The sequence below is a fragment of the Mesoplodon densirostris genome, chromosome 15, assembly GCF_025265405.1.
Source record: "Mesoplodon densirostris isolate mMesDen1 chromosome 15, mMesDen1 primary haplotype, whole genome shotgun sequence".
Lineage (NCBI taxonomy): Eukaryota > Metazoa > Chordata > Mammalia > Artiodactyla > Ziphiidae > Mesoplodon > Mesoplodon densirostris.
In genome coordinates, this window is record NC_082675.1 from 22,384,488 (window position 1) to 22,401,582 (window position 17,095).

Consider the following 17,095-nt stretch of genomic DNA (forward strand, 5'->3'; position numbering starts at 1 on the left):
CACACACTGGTGTTACAAGGCCCAGGGAAATGGTGTACAGGTACCTGTCACCTGCTGCTTTGAGTTATGGACAACCTTCTGCATTTAATAGAAATCTTGCTTTGGTTTTGCAGAGAAAGATGTTTTTATTTCTAACCATTCCATTTAGTGTTTCAGTATGAAGACAGGATATCCTGAGTGTTTAGTAATTTTCATCCATCTGTGCAGGAAATGAAAACTCAATCTACACAGGTTGTGTCCTGTGTGTTATTCCTGTTGTACAGCTGTCTCTTTCACGTGATGTCATTGAATGTAAATTAGTTGAGCCCCAGTCTTCAGATGCTTGTTCTATGTTGAAAGCGAAAATGTATCTGTAATTACATCTGCCTACACAATCCCTAAATAGATTCTCAGCACTTAAGTTTTCAGTTCTAGAAAATCTGGTGATCAGGTTTTTAATTGTGGGGCAGCTGGAGGATTGTTCTTACACTTACAAAACAAACTCAGAGATTAATCAAGTTTGCATTGCCAAGTACTAGGATTGGGCTCTGGTTTCAGCAACCAGGGACCTTAGGCTCTCCTACTAGTATGCTTGTGGACACGCCCCCAATCACACCAAAGGCATTCCCTTGTACTTGGCTGGAACCATAGCTTGCTTTGCCTTGCTGCTGGGGATTCTTCGAATCCCACCTCGTTTGGTCTGCTCACTCACTCTGACCACCCCAGAGGTAGTCAGTAAATACTGGCATAGAATGCTGGCATGGGTAAAATAATTTCTATAAATTAGGGGACTCCTTTAATATCTTGTTAAGTGGATTCCCAAGGAAAAGATGCACCTTGGATGATGAGGTTATCAAGTCTGTAGTTTGGGGGTTGTAACAGGTTCATTCTTTTGTGAAACATGTCCTAGAGTGTATATAATTCTGTAAGAGATTAAAACCCTTCCAAAGTGGATTAGGAGATAACAGTTAACTTTTGAGTGCTTGGGACGGTGCCTGGCATATACTAAGTGCTTATAATGCATCGTCTCTTTGAATCCTCTAGCAGCCTTTAGAAATACTATTATACCCCTTTACAGATGAGGAAATAAGTGGTAATTTATGCCCAGGGTTACCCAGATGAACTGGTGGCAGAGTTGAACCCAGGGAGTTTGAGTCTAGAAAATGCTCTTAATCTCTATAATAATAGCAAAAGTACTGATATTTAATGGCATGTCCTTCTCTAACATGTTAATAGCAAAAGTTGTTAAGTGTTCTAGCTCTGCCATTTACTAGCTGTAATATTGGTCATTTAGGCTGAAGAAACTGTCTCAAATATAGTAACTGCTCAGAGTGTTTACTTCAGGCGGCCAGGAATTGAAGCAGGAGGTAATTAAGGGGGGAAAGCCTTCAGTCACTTTAAGAAGTGGCATGCTCACTGAAGTGGGATAAATCACTACCATGGCATACAGTGAAAACTGAGAGAGAATAACAACAATAAGACTTGAGGTTCAAGAAGGAATCAAAGAACAAAGACACTGCATTGTACTTTTTAACTGCACAGGTAGTTTTAAATAAATGGAGAAAGCACCTTCCAAAAGTTACACTAGCAGGGAAAGATTCCATCAAGCATTTACATAGTAAATTTCTATTTTACAGAAGATTCTTGATCTTTACTTGAACTGTACATGATGAGGGAAAAGGAGCCCCCTCAGGTAGGTGTTCTCTCTGCTTGCAGAAGCAAACTAAAGGACCTAAGATCAGAGGCAAGCCTGGGATGCCAAGGTGGGTAAAGAGAAATGATAAAGGGCCATTCGTTAATTCCATGTCTAAGACACTTTTCTAGTGATGCTTACGTAAATACTTTAGGGCAAACCACTGCCCTTAGATAAAGGTACAACCTCAATCTCTAATTCTGGATTATAGTAATGTATCTGTGTACCCTGGACTGCTGAATGTCAAAAGACAATACTTGGGGTGACCTATGAGGTTTGAACAAATACTTTAGAGGAATTCTCTAGGACCATACACCCTCTACTTTGGCTTTTCGAATGAAGCACAGGCTTCTGTGCTATATCCTCCAGCAGTGTAATAGTCAAGAAAAGGGCATCAGTATTGGATCACTCCTTAGACACTAATCAGCTGGGGAAAGAGTTCACTGGCAAAAGTGTCCTCCCAAGAATGGTCTACACCAAGCAGAGAGGACATGTCACTCAAGGGAGAAGGGGAACCTTCATAGCTACAGTCACTATAAGCATCCAGTAGGCAGGAAGATGGCTTCAGGCAGTGGCTGGTTGAAAGCAGATCTGAGATACCCAGCTCTGGAATGAAGTCATCATCTACAAGTTCTTCCTTCACTGAGACAGTGAATTCAGGGTGATCTTTCTCTGAGGGACTGGAAGGTGCTTCCTCAATTTTCACTACCACATTAGCTTGGCTCTCTGTCTCAGAGGGTATCTCTAAGACTAGGGGCTTTGTATATACGTGGTCAAAACGAATCAGTTCATTAATGGCTTCCAGCTTCGCTGATGACGTCCCCAGGGATGGAGAGGGGGGTGCGGGTAAGGAACTGGGTCCTTCTGGGTCGACTTCTGGGAGCTGCTCCAGGCTGGTAGACTCTGGAGAAGGACATCTGAAGAACATAACTGGGTCCAAGTTGAACAAAATGCCCAACAGGATATCAGACTGTGAAAGGAAAAATTAAATGGAGTTCAACTATTAGAATGCACTGAGAATCTACCTTAGTGCTAGGTTCCATAATGTAAATTAATCATTAGGCTATAGGATGACCTCCAGGACCCACCAGACCCATTTATCTATACTCCACTCCATGTCCTAAACCACCTGGAAATAGGAAGGTAGTTAATGTTCACCTCCAACTCAACCGAAACTATCTTCTCTGCCCTCATCTGTCTGGTTAGGGATGTCAGGCATCAAACAAATGGAATTAAATAGTTATACACCTCTTTAGTAAACCTGAATAAGCCCTACCTCAGAGTCTGAAGAGTCAACACCGTCAGAATCCATGGGGAGATGTTCTGGAGGGGTGACAACTGGGCCTGCACCTGCTGCAGAGGTGCACGTAGTCTGAGTGCTGCGGACTCAGCAGACCCGGCCACCGGCCTCGCTCCATTCCCCTGGGAGGAAAGACCAAAGTGAATGAATAGCTCCAACAGCTAAGAGTCCCCAGGGAAATACTTGCCAGGAAGCTGTGATTCCTGACTTTCAAGAAAGCTAGAAAACTATTCTTTAGAGCTGAAATCTTTCCCTTAAACCTTTGTTATTTCCATTTTCTTGAGCCCTCCTCAAGAAGAGATAAGAAAAGGAGGGTAAGACTAACTTCACTGTGATTTTCTGAATAATGAAACATTTTTCTTCCCCAAGCAAAGATTCAGGCAGGACCGATATTCTTAAATAGTATCTTACTTATATTCTCAATAAGAATAACGTTCCTAGTAATAAAGTTCTATAGTGAATTTAGGCCCAGAATCTTTTTGGATAGTAATCTTTTAAAAAGTTTGTCCTGAACATTGTCTTCTGAGTAGAACTGCCCTGCTGTCAACCTTAGCCCACTTAAATATTATCACTGAATTTGCCATGATTCGTAAATTAAAACCCATACATCACTCTTCTATCAGAAAGGTGTCACTATCACAATGAATCCCTTCTCTTCTCAATCATATTCATCAAAGAACCACTATAATTTTAGTAGCATTCAAAGTCAGGTTTGACTGGCTCTCTTATCCTGGTTCTCCTTAATGTTGGCATGGTAGATATATATCTTGTCGACTACTGGCATTTGTTAGTACTTGCTCTTGGAGAGTCATGTAACTTATTTTAATTATTAGGACCTAGTACTATTCACTACACTCTTGAAAAATGAATAAGTATCATTAAAGAAAGAGGTCATGTCACTTAAAACCAGTTCTCACATACGGCACCAAATAAAGGACATGACTTACTTTGGTCTCTGCCTCCTCTTCAGTCACTAGGGCATCCATCCCCAAGCGCTGTCTCAATTCCTGGTTCTCAACTACAAGGCCATGAGTTTTCTCTCGTAAAAGCTGATTTTCTAGCAAAAGTTTTTGGTTCTGGAAGAAAGTTCAGAAGAGGCTATTAAGACATCTAATTCTTTCACTTAAGAATCCACCTGACAGCGTTTCACTACAATAGGTTTCCTTTCCTTCTCCTGGGTCTTTTGGAAAACTCTATGCTTATGAATGTGTTCACAGTGGGTATTAGAAGGCAAGGTTATAATTACAAAAAAAAAGCTATTTAGGAAGTGCCATCTCACGGGGTCACATATAACACAATGCCCCCAACTACTAATAGAGACTTCAACAAAGAGTGACTTGTGGCTTTAATTTCGATATGATGTTTAAAAAAATCCTATCTTTTTTTTTTTTTTTTTTTTAAGCTGTGTTGGGTCTTTGTGGCAGCGTGCGGGCTTTCTCTAGGTGCGGCGAGCGAAGGCTACTCTTCGTTGTGGTGCACGGGCTTCTCATTGCGGTGGCTTCTCTTGTCGCAGGGCATGGGCTCTAGGCGCGCGGGCTTCAGTAGTTGTGGCTCGCAAGCTCTAGAGCGCAGGCTCAGTAGTTGTGGCACACGGGCTTAGTTGCTCCGCGGCATGTGGGCTCTTCCCGGACAAGGGCTTGAACCCATGTCCTCTGCATTGATAGGTGGATTCTTAACCACTGCGCCACCAGGGAAGCCCAAAAAATCCTATCTTGAACTGGCGGGTAATAATAAAAGTGGTAGTGGTGGACTGTAAAATCAACATGTTAAAAAAAAAAGAACAACACAAATAATCCTTATGTATTCAAGATGTGTAACTGGCAACAATTTAAGTTTAGGTAACAAGTAGACCCTAGAAGGGGAAGGGAACCGTTGGCGGACTTTTGGATAAGCCAGAAAAGGTCTCAAGTTTAAGCAATGATTTCCTATCTGCTTTTACTAATTTTTTAGTACTAACTGATAAAACATTGTTGTAATGTTGTAACTCACCAGCTTTGAGATAGAGCTATAGCACCAAATGCCAAGAGGGTCAATCACTTCTGCTCTCATCAAGCTTCACCACTTAACCAACTACCTATCTACCCTAACTTAGATTAACTAAAAGTTTAACTTTTAATTATATGTCCAATTGTATTCTAAAGGAGATGAAGCAACCATTAACCAAGGAAAGATGTACAATGGATCAAAGATACGAGTTTGGCCTTAAGTATTTTTACCTCTTCTTCCAAATCTACCACTTGTTGCTCCAGCTCACTCATTCGAGCTTTCTTTCGGTCTCTGGCAGTCTGAGCTGCTACTCTGTTTTTCAGTTTCCTGAGAACAGAAAGAGATATACCACACTGAGTCATCTCAAACCTTATTTATATCTTTATTTGAAAACTTGGCCACCTGGTGCTTTCATTTTAATTTACAGTATAAGGTAGACTAATGGTAAAATACACTTCAGGCTCCTCCCCTCAAGAAAACCAAACCAAAAAAAAAAAAAAAAATCAGCCTTCTGTGGATCTAGCTTGAAGACCTACTTTATTCTCCCCCATACTGAGTCATCCACCTCCATCTCATCCCTGGTCACAGCACAGAGGCTGGACACAAATATTATTCACCTTGCATCATAAGCTATTTCCTCCTCCCCTTTCTACTCCCCCGTTGCTTCCTGACTCCAATCCCCTCAAACAGGATCCAACCTGGACTGATTAAATCTAGTAAAGGCTGCAATCGCGCTAGGACATAAACCCTCCCTCCCTAAACCCAACTGAAAAGAGGGAGAGGCTGATGCGACTTTCGCCCTGGTGCTCAAAGCCTAGGCCCGTGTCTACTCCAGGAGGCACTTCATAAATCACAAAAAGCACAATGATCATAAGAGAACTAATATTTACGGAGGACTAAGTACTAGGCATTTCTCAATCTCCCCAGCAGCCTGATGAAGTAGATACCATTTTAAGGATGCAGAGGCTGAGTTTGAGTAGTGAGCCTTACAGCGCTCCCAGCCCCCTTCAACTGCTGACATTTCAGTTCCGTGCGCCTCCAAAAAAAGTAGGTTAACCAACTGGCTTCATGTCACAGCCCAAGTTCAGAAAAGCTGACCACGGGTTTGTGGTCACAGCTAGAGGGCCTGGAACCCACGTACCCTTATACCCAGCTCTGGTTATCTCTAATGAGATAGAAAAGAAGTAAATAAAAAAGGCCTGCGCGCTGGACTCCACCCAGCGCGGTGGATCTGCTAGTCCAGACTTCCTGCCCCGCCCCGCGCCACGCTGGCACCGGACTGGCCCGGCCACCAACGCCTGAGCGCTGCGGACGGGCAGCGCGGCCCCAGGTCCCTGTCTCGCCTTCGGATTCGGTCCCAGACCCCAGGCCCTCGCCCTCAGGCTCCGCGCCTCGACCCTCGCCCACCTCCGCAGCGCCTTCTCCTCGGGGCTCAGGTGCGTGAGGCGCTGTCGTTTGCGCGCCTGGGGCGGCCCCCCGCTCGCCGCCTCCGGGCTGGCCCCTCGCTGGCCCGGCACCATGATCGGCAGAGCCCGGCCGACCGGGGCTCCGGCGGCGGCGGCGGCGGTGCCGGGCTGGCCGGACAGAAGCAGAACTTTGGGTGCCCCGGCGGCCGGGCTCTGCGCGGCTGCCACCACCACCATAGCCGGAGCGTATCTACGCGAGTGCGCGCCCCCGCCGCCGAGCGGGCCGGTCCCACCGCGCCCAGCCTTTCAACGATCGTGGCCCTCCGCGATTGGCTAGCGCCGAGTGACGCAGGCCTATCTTGGCACCCATTGGTCCTGCCGACCCGGAGGGGGTGGGGCTAGGGCGTCCAGCGTGGCGGCCGCGGTGCCGGGCGTTTTTCGCCGGGGTGACCGGTAGGCGTAACTCGGCGCTGGGAGGGTGTGGGGCACCGGAGGGCCGGGTCTAGGGAAGCCCTGTGCTCGTGAGGAAGGGTCCGGAGCCAGGCGGAGTTTCCTCAATAAATGGAATTTCCCCCCTAGGCTGACGCAGAGTTTACTTCCAAACCGAGAGATTTCCAGACCAATTTTTACTGAGACGAACAGATTTTTACCCGCCCCTGACAGAATTGTATCTTGTGCGCCACTTAGGGCCCGGAGCTGAGCAGAAAATCGAAAGACCAGCGCGAATCGGGGCTTGGGTTAGAAAAAAACCTGCAAAGAAATTCCGCGAAATAAGTCTTTAGGGAATGAGATCGCGCGTTTTAAAACTAGGTTTAACTCATAGTGAAGGCTTAATAAACCTTACGTGGTGTTCTCTCAGAGTGGCGGGAATACGTGTAATTTCATTTTTCTTTGCATCTCTAAACTTTCTGCTATATGAGCGTACATTATTATTATTATGAAAAAAATGCCACGTACAAGACATGAGGGGAGGTTCAGGGCTCTTGCCCGCCTGTTGCGGCGCAAAGGGGCGGGGTGGGGGGGGGACTTGTGAAAGAGGGGCCTCCGAACGGTAGCTAGGGACCAGTGTAGACACGGGAATATTAAAATGGAGAAACCCGAGGAAACACCCCACACGGGCATTTTCACTTTTTTGAAGCAAATTACAAAATGTTAAGTTCCCTAGAATTACAAAGCAATACGTTCTTTAATAAGTAGTTACTGCTTCCTCTATGCTCAGCACTGTTCTAGGTCCTAAGGATGCAGAGATGAGTAAATCTCGTAGCTGGTGGTTGGAAGATATACAAAAAGTGAAAAGATAGAACCCTGCCAGTAATTCTTCGGTGTTACTAAGTCAGGTAAGCTCTTCAATTATATTTTGGTGGGAAGAAAACAGTATGGGAAGAAGGAATGAATGAAAGCAATTCAGGCTTTCGATATATAGGCCCTTTCAAGGGCATAGTTTCCGTCATTCCCAGGACTGGACTGTGAGCCTCCTAATATTTTCTTCTCCAAATTGGCAAGAGTTAAATCAATGACTTTATTTAAACTGAACTGGCCTAGCTCAGGCCATCCTGAACACAGGCTGCTTCTGTGGACTGGGAAAGAGATGGGGGCTAATCAGAGACCAGGACAAAACAGCCTGCCTCCTTTTTAACTCCCATCAGCCTTGAGCTAGCTGGGTCCTAAAGTGCCTGCAGGGGTGGGAGACTCACTCCTGGCCCTGGGACCTTTGGGGAGAATTCTTCAGAATACCTTGTGGTTGAGACCTATTCGTTCCTGTTAAAGGACCTTGGAAAGCTGTAAGAGGTTCTGAGAAAAGTCATGTAATTGTCATGCAGTCTTTAAGTTAATATTTGAGAATGCCAAAAGAACGTCTGGCACTGTGTAAGAAATCTCAGGGAAACTAGAAGAAATTTAAATCATTTAGACATAAAAAGAAAATGCATGAGGCCTCTATTAGTCCATCATGGTGTAAATGAGTAACCATAAGGAGAAGGTACAAGATGCTGGGGCAGAGGAGAAAAAGCCAGTGGATTGCATTTTAGTCTTGGTTAATTGGGTAGAAATGGAATGTTGAAATTGACTCCCCCAGCTTTGTTTTCAAGGCTTTCATCTTTTTGATAAACATGTTAAATCATACTCAAAAACAGTAATTGGACCCAGTGCAGATTGCTGTCCGTGGAATCGTGAACACTCGTGTCCAAACCTTTGAACAGTTTTATATCCTCTCTGTAACACTTCTCTAATAATTCTTGCATCAGATGCCAGTAATATTTTAAAACAGTTACTAGGCACTTGTGATAAGAGCTATAAAATGTATAAAATACAAAGTTCTTAGTCTTTGTGAAATGCAAGAAACAGTAGAACATTAAGTCTAAATAAGTAAAAGAACTACACCAAACCCAGTAGCAATCTGAAACTAAAATTCAAGAACTGCTCTCTAATATGGTAGCCACTGACCACAGGTGGCTATTGATTCTTTTTCCCACCTGTCTTTTTCACAGTCTCCATTCTAGCACTCTTCACTCACATCACTCACGCTTAATCTTCCCAAGGTGCACTGCCCTGAGGTAGAAAAATCTCTGGGGCTTCGAACAAATAGACCAGTCAAGCTATTGGTGATGAGATTGAAAAAGGAAATGACCCTCATCACTGAGTATCAATCCCTTTCCAACTCCATTGGTTCTAATTCCTTGTTTTCAACAAAATTGATGGAAGACAAGATTGAGTTGTCAGCTGGGACTGGAATACAATAATTTTTAATAATAGGTCATTATGTGACTTGGCTTCTAACTTAAAAGATGTTCAGACAATTGAAGGACATCGTTATAACAAAATGCCTTCCTTCCCCATCCATTTAGTTACACAAACAATGTTTTGGGGCACTTTTTTTAATTTAAAAAAAAGAATAAAATTAATGCTGAATCCTGCCTCACTATAGCAATAAGTATTATTAATCAACTGATACATGGTGCAAAGATACATTTCCAATATTATTTTACTCTCTACGTTTAATAATCATTTATCAAAATTTGGAATATTTGTTGTTTTGATAAACTTTGTAAAATTTGTACTGATTTTAATTGTTATGATAGCTCCATGTAGAGTAATTTTTTATGGTTTGAAGAAAGCTTTAAAATATTTAAATGTGTATATTTTTATGCAAGGTAGCCTATTAAGTAATCAATAGTAGACTTTTAAACAAAACCATATTACATTGAGATAAAAGTCTGTAAGGAAAGTAGAATGGAAATATAACTTAAAAAAGAAAAGGAATAAGGTAAGTTTTCTGGTTCTTAATAAAGAGCTTGTTGTTTTTTTTTAACTTTTGATTTTGATATAATTTCAAACTTACAGAAGAGATGCAAGAATTGTACAAAGAGTTTCGGCAGACTCTTCACCCAGACTTTTTTTTTTTTTTTGGCTGCGTTGGGTCTTCGTTGCTGCACGTGGGCTTGCTCTAGTTGTGGTGAGCAGGGGCTACTCATCATTGCAGTGCGTGGGCTTCTCATTGAGGTGGCTTCTCTCGTTGCAGAGCATGGGCTCTAGGCACGCAGGCTTCAGTAGTTGTGGCATGTGGGCTCAGTAGTTGTGGCTCACGGGCTTAGTTGCTCCGCAGCATGTGGCATCTTCCCGGACCAGGGCTTGAACCTGTGTCCCCTGCATTGGCAGGCAGAGTCTTAACCACTGCGCCACCAGGGAAGCCTGCCTCATGTCTTTTCTGATGTTGACATTTTTGAAATGTATGGGTCAATTATTTTGTAGAATGACCCTCAGTGTGGGTTTGTCTGATGTGACCTCATGATTTATGTGTTTTGGGCAGGAATACCACACAGTAATGCTGTTTTCTTCTCGGTGCATCATATCAGGAGGCAGGAGATGTCAATTTGTCCCATAACCAGTGATATTAACTTTTATCAATTGGTTAAGATGCTGTCTCCTAAAGTTAATTAGTAGCTTTTGTACTTATTAATAATATCTATTTTATAGAAGGATATTTTAAGATATCTACCTATCCCGTTCCTCATTAGATCTTCACTCACAGTTCTAGGATCCATTGACGATTCTTGCCTAAATTAATTCTTACCATAGTGATTTCCAAATAGTGATTTCCTAATTCTATCATTCCTTCTGCATTTATTCCTTGGAATTCTACTGTGAGGTAGAACTTTCCCTTCTTATTTATTTAGTTATTCATATCGATATCAACTCACAGAGTACTATTTTACTCAGTGGGTTTAAAAAAACTATTACTACATTATTTTGATTCTCAAATTGTCTCAGACTTGACCAGTGGGAGACCATTGGTCTCCATTTTTAACGACCTCCATTTTTAATTTTGGTAAAATATACATAACATAAAATTTACCAGTAACCATTTTTAGGCATACAACTCAGTGGCATTAGGTACATTCACATTGTTGTACAACCAGCACCACTGTCCATCTCCAGAACCTTCTCATCATCCCAAGCAGAAACTCTGTACCCATTAAACAATAACTCTCCACTCCCCCATCCTCCCAGCCTCTAGTTACCTCTGTTCTACTTTCTGTCTCTATGAATTTGCCTATTCTAGGTACCTAGTGTAAGTGGAGTCATACAGTACTTGTCCCTCTGTGTATGATTTATTTCACGTAATATAACAGCTTCAAGGTTATCCACATTGTAGCATGTATGAGAGCCTCTTCCTGACGAGTGTCCTTTCTGGCATGTCCCAATCATTCTTTGACCACTTACTTATTTTCTGGTAGAGCAAGATATTCCAGACTCATCTACTCTTTCCCAGGCCCAGCCCTTGAATGGGCCATTTCTCCAAGGAGCTCTGGCTCCTTTTCATGGAGAATGATATTTAGTGACAAAGATCTGTGCACTACGTGTGCTCATTGCTACTGGGGTGTCATTGCTTCTAGGTTGTCTCAGTGGATAGAACTAGGAAATAATATTTGTATATATATGTGTATACATACCCACATAAAAAGATATAGAAATATATAGATGTTTGTATGTCTATACCTATTTTTATATCAATCTATCTTATGTATTAAAAACTCATGAGTGCACACCAATAACTCCAACTCCAGTTCAACACCAAAGGGTTTGTTCTAGCCTTCCCTCTTTTCATGATTTTAACTCTGTTCTCTGACAATAAGGAAACAGATGCCCATTAAATTCTCATGTATACAAATGTATGTAATTAATCTGTTGGCAATGGCTGGTTGAATCCTTGGCCCCAGAATATGCAAACCCCCTCACCCCAGCCAGCTATTCTTGGCCAAATCCTTGACTCATATTTCCAAATGTGTGATGACGGATGGCAAATAACTGTGGTATTTCGATTCCATTGAACACAGCTAAAAGAGTGATACAAAAGTTTTACTTTAAAATAATACTCCCAGTTGCATTAGAAATGATATCCATTGCAACTAATATTTAAGCTTATCATGAGAAATTTTAGATGTTTAAAATGTGGGGTGTATTTAAAATGTGGTATCTAGTTTTACTAAATTATTTTAGGGACCATGTGAACAAAAAAGTTTTAAGACCATTGTAGCAGAAGAATAGAACCAAACCATTCGGAGAGAGAAACAGAGGACAAGAGTGAGCCAGTGAGCCATTGAGAGGCAGAGAACAACAATCATTCCAAAACATATAAGAGGAAAACACAAGAAACATGGTAAGGAGAAGACATGAAATAACATGGTAGGAATACGTCCAAATATATAAATAATCAAAAATAAATATGAATGGATTATATTCCCTTCATAAAAGAAGGTGGCTCTGGTTTAAGTAAAAAATCCAAATTCCAGCTATATGCTGTTTATAGGAAATACACATAAAACAAAACAGCATAAGAATGGAAAATGGCTCACCAGGCAGATGTATACAGAAAACAAGCATATGGAGCAAAATTTGTATCAGACAAAATAGAATTTAAGACAAAAGCATTTAAAAAACACAAAGAAGGGTGTTTCATGTTGATTAAAGGCACAAGTTATGAGTCATGCATTTTATAAACAGTAGCATAATTTTGAAATGTATAAAACAAAAACTGAAAATAAATGGTGAAATTGACAGATCCACAATCATAGTGGGAGACGAATACACCTCACTCAGAATCAACCAATAGAGCAGACAGGAAAGATGTGAACAGCACAATTAACAAATGTGATCTCACAGAGAACTTTCCTCTCCACCAGGAACATTCACAACATTTGATGTCATTTTACTCTTGCAGAGTGAGATTGATCTTTGTGTTTCAGGGTTTAGAAATGGAATTGTTTCCAAGTTTTAGCTTTTATGAATAAAGCTGCTGTAGGCACTTGTGTACAAATCTTTGTGTGAAAAAAATCTTTGTATTTTCATTTCTCTTGAGTAAATATTCAATACCCAGTGGGGAAACTGCAGGATCATGAGGTAGGTGTATGTTCAACGTTTTTAGAAACTGCCAGCTTCCCAAAGTGGTTTTATCATTTGACATTTCCACCAGCAACGCAAGGCATTCTTAGACTACTATAACAGATTGTTATTTAACTCTTTCATTATTACCCAACTTTTCATTTATGTTCCTATGTTTTTTTCCAACTGGATTTCAAAAAGCTCATTAGAAACAGAAGCATGGGTTATACTTCTTTGTGTTTAGTATAGTGCTGAGTACACATTAGACATTCAATAAATATATTTTTAAATGATTATTAAACTTAGGTTGTCTGCAATATGCTTTAAAAGACAGAACATCTTTTAAATTACTCTGGCAGACTGCTACATAATACCATTTTCTTGAAAGCAGAATTCAACACAAGGTTGGTCTATCTTGGACTTATTACTAAAGCCTGGAATGTGCTCATTTTAAGGCACTAAGGCAATATTTCTAGTTACTTACATGGTGTCTATTCTACTTTCTTATTAAAAAAATAATAATAATTTTTGTTCAGGGTGCCTAGCTGAAAACACTCAGCTTCTGGATTCCCTTGAAATTATGAGTAGCTGTGGAATAAAGTTCAGGCCAATGTATAAGTGGAAGTTCTAGGCAGAGAGAATTCCAGGAAAGCTTGTTAAATGGAGAAGACTCTACTGGGATGCCTTTCACCTTTTTCCTGTTGCCCCTTTCCCCCAGGCAGTGCTTCTTCTTGCCTGGAATGCTGATGAAAGTTTGAAAGGTTGAGACAGTTCAGCAGCCATCCTGCAAGCATGAGGAAGGAAGCCACAAGCTAAGGATGTCAGAGGGGAAGGACAGAAGGAGTCTGGGTTCCTGATGGCATCATGGAGTGACCATCTAGCCCTGACCTAGCTCTAGACTGCCCGCTTCCAGATCCCAAGTTATGTGACAAATAGAAATATCATGGTGGCTGGGTTTTTATTACACACCATACAACAAAATCCTCACTTTTACAGGCACTTACCATACTGCCCTAAGTTAGATTTTCCAAATACCGTCTTTGTTTTTCTCATGAACAGGCTACTAGCATGGCTGAGGAACTAGTATGCTTAAGTATGGCATCAGGAAGTAGGTGGATCCCAAGGACATAATTTTTATCAGTGGCACTTTCTTCTGACACCAGGAAAAGAGATGAGTCACTTAGCATTAGCATCACTATTTTGTGGCCAGAAAAATTGAGGTTCAAAGGGACAAAATAATCATCTTAAGGCTGTAGATTACCTTTCCAGCTTATCTATCTGTCCCATACTTCAGTCCTACGGTTTTCCTGGAATGCCCTTTTCCTCTCTCTGTTTACACCAGTTTCTCAACCTCAGCATTACTGACATTTCGGGCTGGACAATTCTTTGTTCTGGGGTGAGGGCTTTCCTGTGCATTGTAAATTTTACTAGCACCTCAGGTCCTACTCACAAGATGCCAGGAGCACCCGCCACTCTTCCCAGTTATGACAACCAAAACTGTCTCTGGACGTTGCCAAATATCCCTGAGAGCCAAGACCTCCCCCAGCTGAGATCCACTGCTCTAAACTGTGTCAAACATCACCCTACTGTGCCCCTGCACAGACTTCCAGCAACACACCTGTGATACTTGGCAGTACAATCCACCTGTCTTGATCTCCACATTAGACTGTGAGCTCCCTGAAGGCAGCGACTGCATCTGGCTCATCTTTGTAATCCCCCTGCTCATCTACTAAATAGATTTTTAAATGGTCCAGGAGAAGAATGGGAATAGATTTCAGGAATCCTGGCTCCTTGATGCCATGATTTTGACACTCACTCTTAAAGATTCCTGTGTCCCACACCTTTGCTTGATGTCATATTTTACAGGCTCCCACGCTGTAGTCAAGATTCTAGCAGGAAAGCGCTACGTTGCTCATTGTTCTAAACACAAGTTAAATGGAAATGGAAAGCAAAAATTGTAAGACAGGGGCTTCCCTGGTGGCGCAGTGGTTGAGAATCTGCCTGCCAATGCAGGGGACACAGGTTCGAGCCCTGGTCCGGGAAGATCCCACATGCCGCGGAGCAACTGGGCCCATGAGCCACAGCTACTGAGCCTGCGCGTCTGGCGCCTGCGCTCCGTAACGAGAGGCCGCGACAGTGAGAGGCCCGCGCACCGCGATGAAGAGTGGCCCCCACTCGCCGCAACTAGAGAAAGCCCTCGCACAGAAATGAAGACCCAACACAGCCAAAAATAAATAAATAGGTTTATTAAAAAAAATTGTAAGACAACTTTTCATATTCTCACAAGGAGAAATGAAAAACCCTTGAACGATAGGGGAAAGAGCAAAGGTCTATATATTACTATTTTTGTTTCCTTAATGGAATCAAAGTTGCATCTTAATCTTGCAAAAAGTGCTATGTACACCCCTCACCCAGTTCCGATTTCCCCTGATGTTGTCCTTTTACACAACCATGGTACATTTGTCACAACTAAGAAACCGACCTGGATGCACAGGGATTCAGTACCCTCGAGAGATGGATGAAGTCTTTTGGTTTGCTAGGACTAGTGATTCTAGTGCTTTTAATTTCATGACTGTGTTTTTAAAGGCGGACATTTCTGAACCGTTTAAGTAACGTTGAGACGCCAAATGCGTGGGCAGGAAATCCTCCTGGTGGTGTTGGCGGATGTTTCCTTCAATCCTGCGGCTGCCCACCCCTTTCTAGAGAAGAGTTGCAACACTTCTTGAAGTTCATTTGTGTGTATTAGGGTTCTAAGAAATTCAGTACTCCTTTGGCTTCCACAAAACCCTGTAGTTCATTTGCTCGGTAAATTAAACAGAGCCTAAAAGGGCACAACAACAAAAGAAAAAGGTTCGTTTGAAAAGTGAAAAGATATTGCAGGCTCTCTTTTGCACTTGGCATTGACCCACAGCAGTAAATGGCTCAACATTTGGTTTTGTCTCCTTAAAGAAAGCACAAACTCTGCATTGTCGGTACCTTTATTGACACCAAGGTTCAAAGGTGGCAAGAGAAGCAAGTTTTATCTTACTTGAAAGAAGTTTAAGCGCTGTAGGCCCCATTAGTACTAAGAGAATAAACATCAGTTCACCAGTTTTGAACTTTTTTAATAAACTTTTTTTTTTTTTGGTGTAATTTTAGATTGACAGAAAAGTTGCAAGGCCAGTACAGAGAATTCCCATATGCTACCAACCCCCAACCTGGTTCTAGTTTCCGCTAACGTTATCAGCCTACACTACCATTGGTACATTTGTCAAAACTCAGAAACCACACTGACACAGTGCTATTAACTAAACTCTAGACTGTATTTGGATTTCAACAGTTTCCCTCTTAAAGTCTGTTTTCTGTTCCAGGATCCTGCCTTGGTTTTGATTACTTAGCTTCTGTATGGAACATCTATTTTTGAAAAATGTTTCATGACTAATTTCAGTAAATGATATTTGTTTGAAGTGCTGGATTTACTCAAATGCAGCCTTCCCAGACACATACGTACCCTGAGGCTCTGACTCCAAAATAACAGCAACTGAATCCCTCCCCCACTGGTGAGGTGGCCTTGCCTTTAGGTGATGCTGTGAGGTTTTTCATGACCTGGCTTGTAGGAGACTAGATTTCCTGAGAATGGCCCAGGGACTCTCAAAATTTAAAAAAAAAAAAAAAAATCCTCTCTTGTATTTATAGCTGACTTTGTACATCTGATATTCCTGTGGGGAAAGACAGCAAGCTGTACATATTCTGTTGTCTCATAAACTTTTTTTTTTCATGAACACATCCAGGATTTATGTGATTCCAAGAGTCAGCTGGGTAAAATATAGATGAAACTCTGGTTTGTTGAATAAAGGAGATACGAGAAGAGAAAAGCTTTGGGAGCGGAGGAGTAGAATTATGATTGCCTCCGAGAATATTGGGACAGAGACCATCCATCTTCCACTTCCAGACACTGTAAGAACAGTCCTTACAACCTAGGTGCTGGGAGCCTGGGCTTGTGACACAGGCGGATGGACATCAGGCAGGTTTTCGGCTCTAACATGCACGAGTTAGGGAGCCCTGGACAAGTTACTTAACCCCTCTGAGCCCCAGTTTCCCTGTCAGAAAAATGAGAATCAAGAGTTGACCAAGGTAGGGGCCTCCCTGGTGGCGCAAGTGGTTGAGAGTCCGCCTGCCGATGCAGGGGATACGGGTTCGTGCCCCGGTCTGGGAGGATCCCATATGCCGCGGAGCGGCTGGGCCCGTGAGCCATGGCCGCTGAGCCTGCGCGTCCGGAGCCTGCGCGTCCGGAGCCTGTGCTCCGCAACGGGGGAGGCCACAACAGTGAGAGGCCCGCATACCGCAAAAAAAAAAAAAAAAAAGAGTTGACCA

At 42.4% G+C, this 17,095-nt stretch overlaps 1 protein-coding gene and 1 long non-coding RNA gene across 2 annotated transcripts; one reads left to right on the forward strand and one right to left on the reverse strand.

Annotated features, from left to right (window-relative positions):
* Positions 1-1,500: 1,500 nt before the first annotated feature.
* Positions 1,501-6,628, reverse strand: XBP1 (X-box binding protein 1). The gene is given in 6 exon segments (XM_060118170.1): positions 1,501-2,642; positions 2,949-3,032; positions 3,035-3,094; positions 3,920-4,048; positions 5,189-5,285; positions 6,366-6,628. Coding segments are annotated over 6 exon segments (1,164 nt in total). The 5' UTR covers positions 6,602-6,628; the 3' UTR covers positions 1,501-2,084.
* Positions 6,629-6,768: 140 nt separating this feature from the next.
* On the forward strand, positions 6,769-15,750 carry LOC132503154 (uncharacterized). Its single transcript, XR_009534556.1, has 3 exons — positions 6,769-6,817; positions 7,584-7,701; positions 14,609-15,750. It is a non-coding gene; the product is annotated as an uncharacterized LOC132503154 (long non-coding RNA).
* Positions 15,751-17,095: the final 1,345 nt, after the last annotated feature.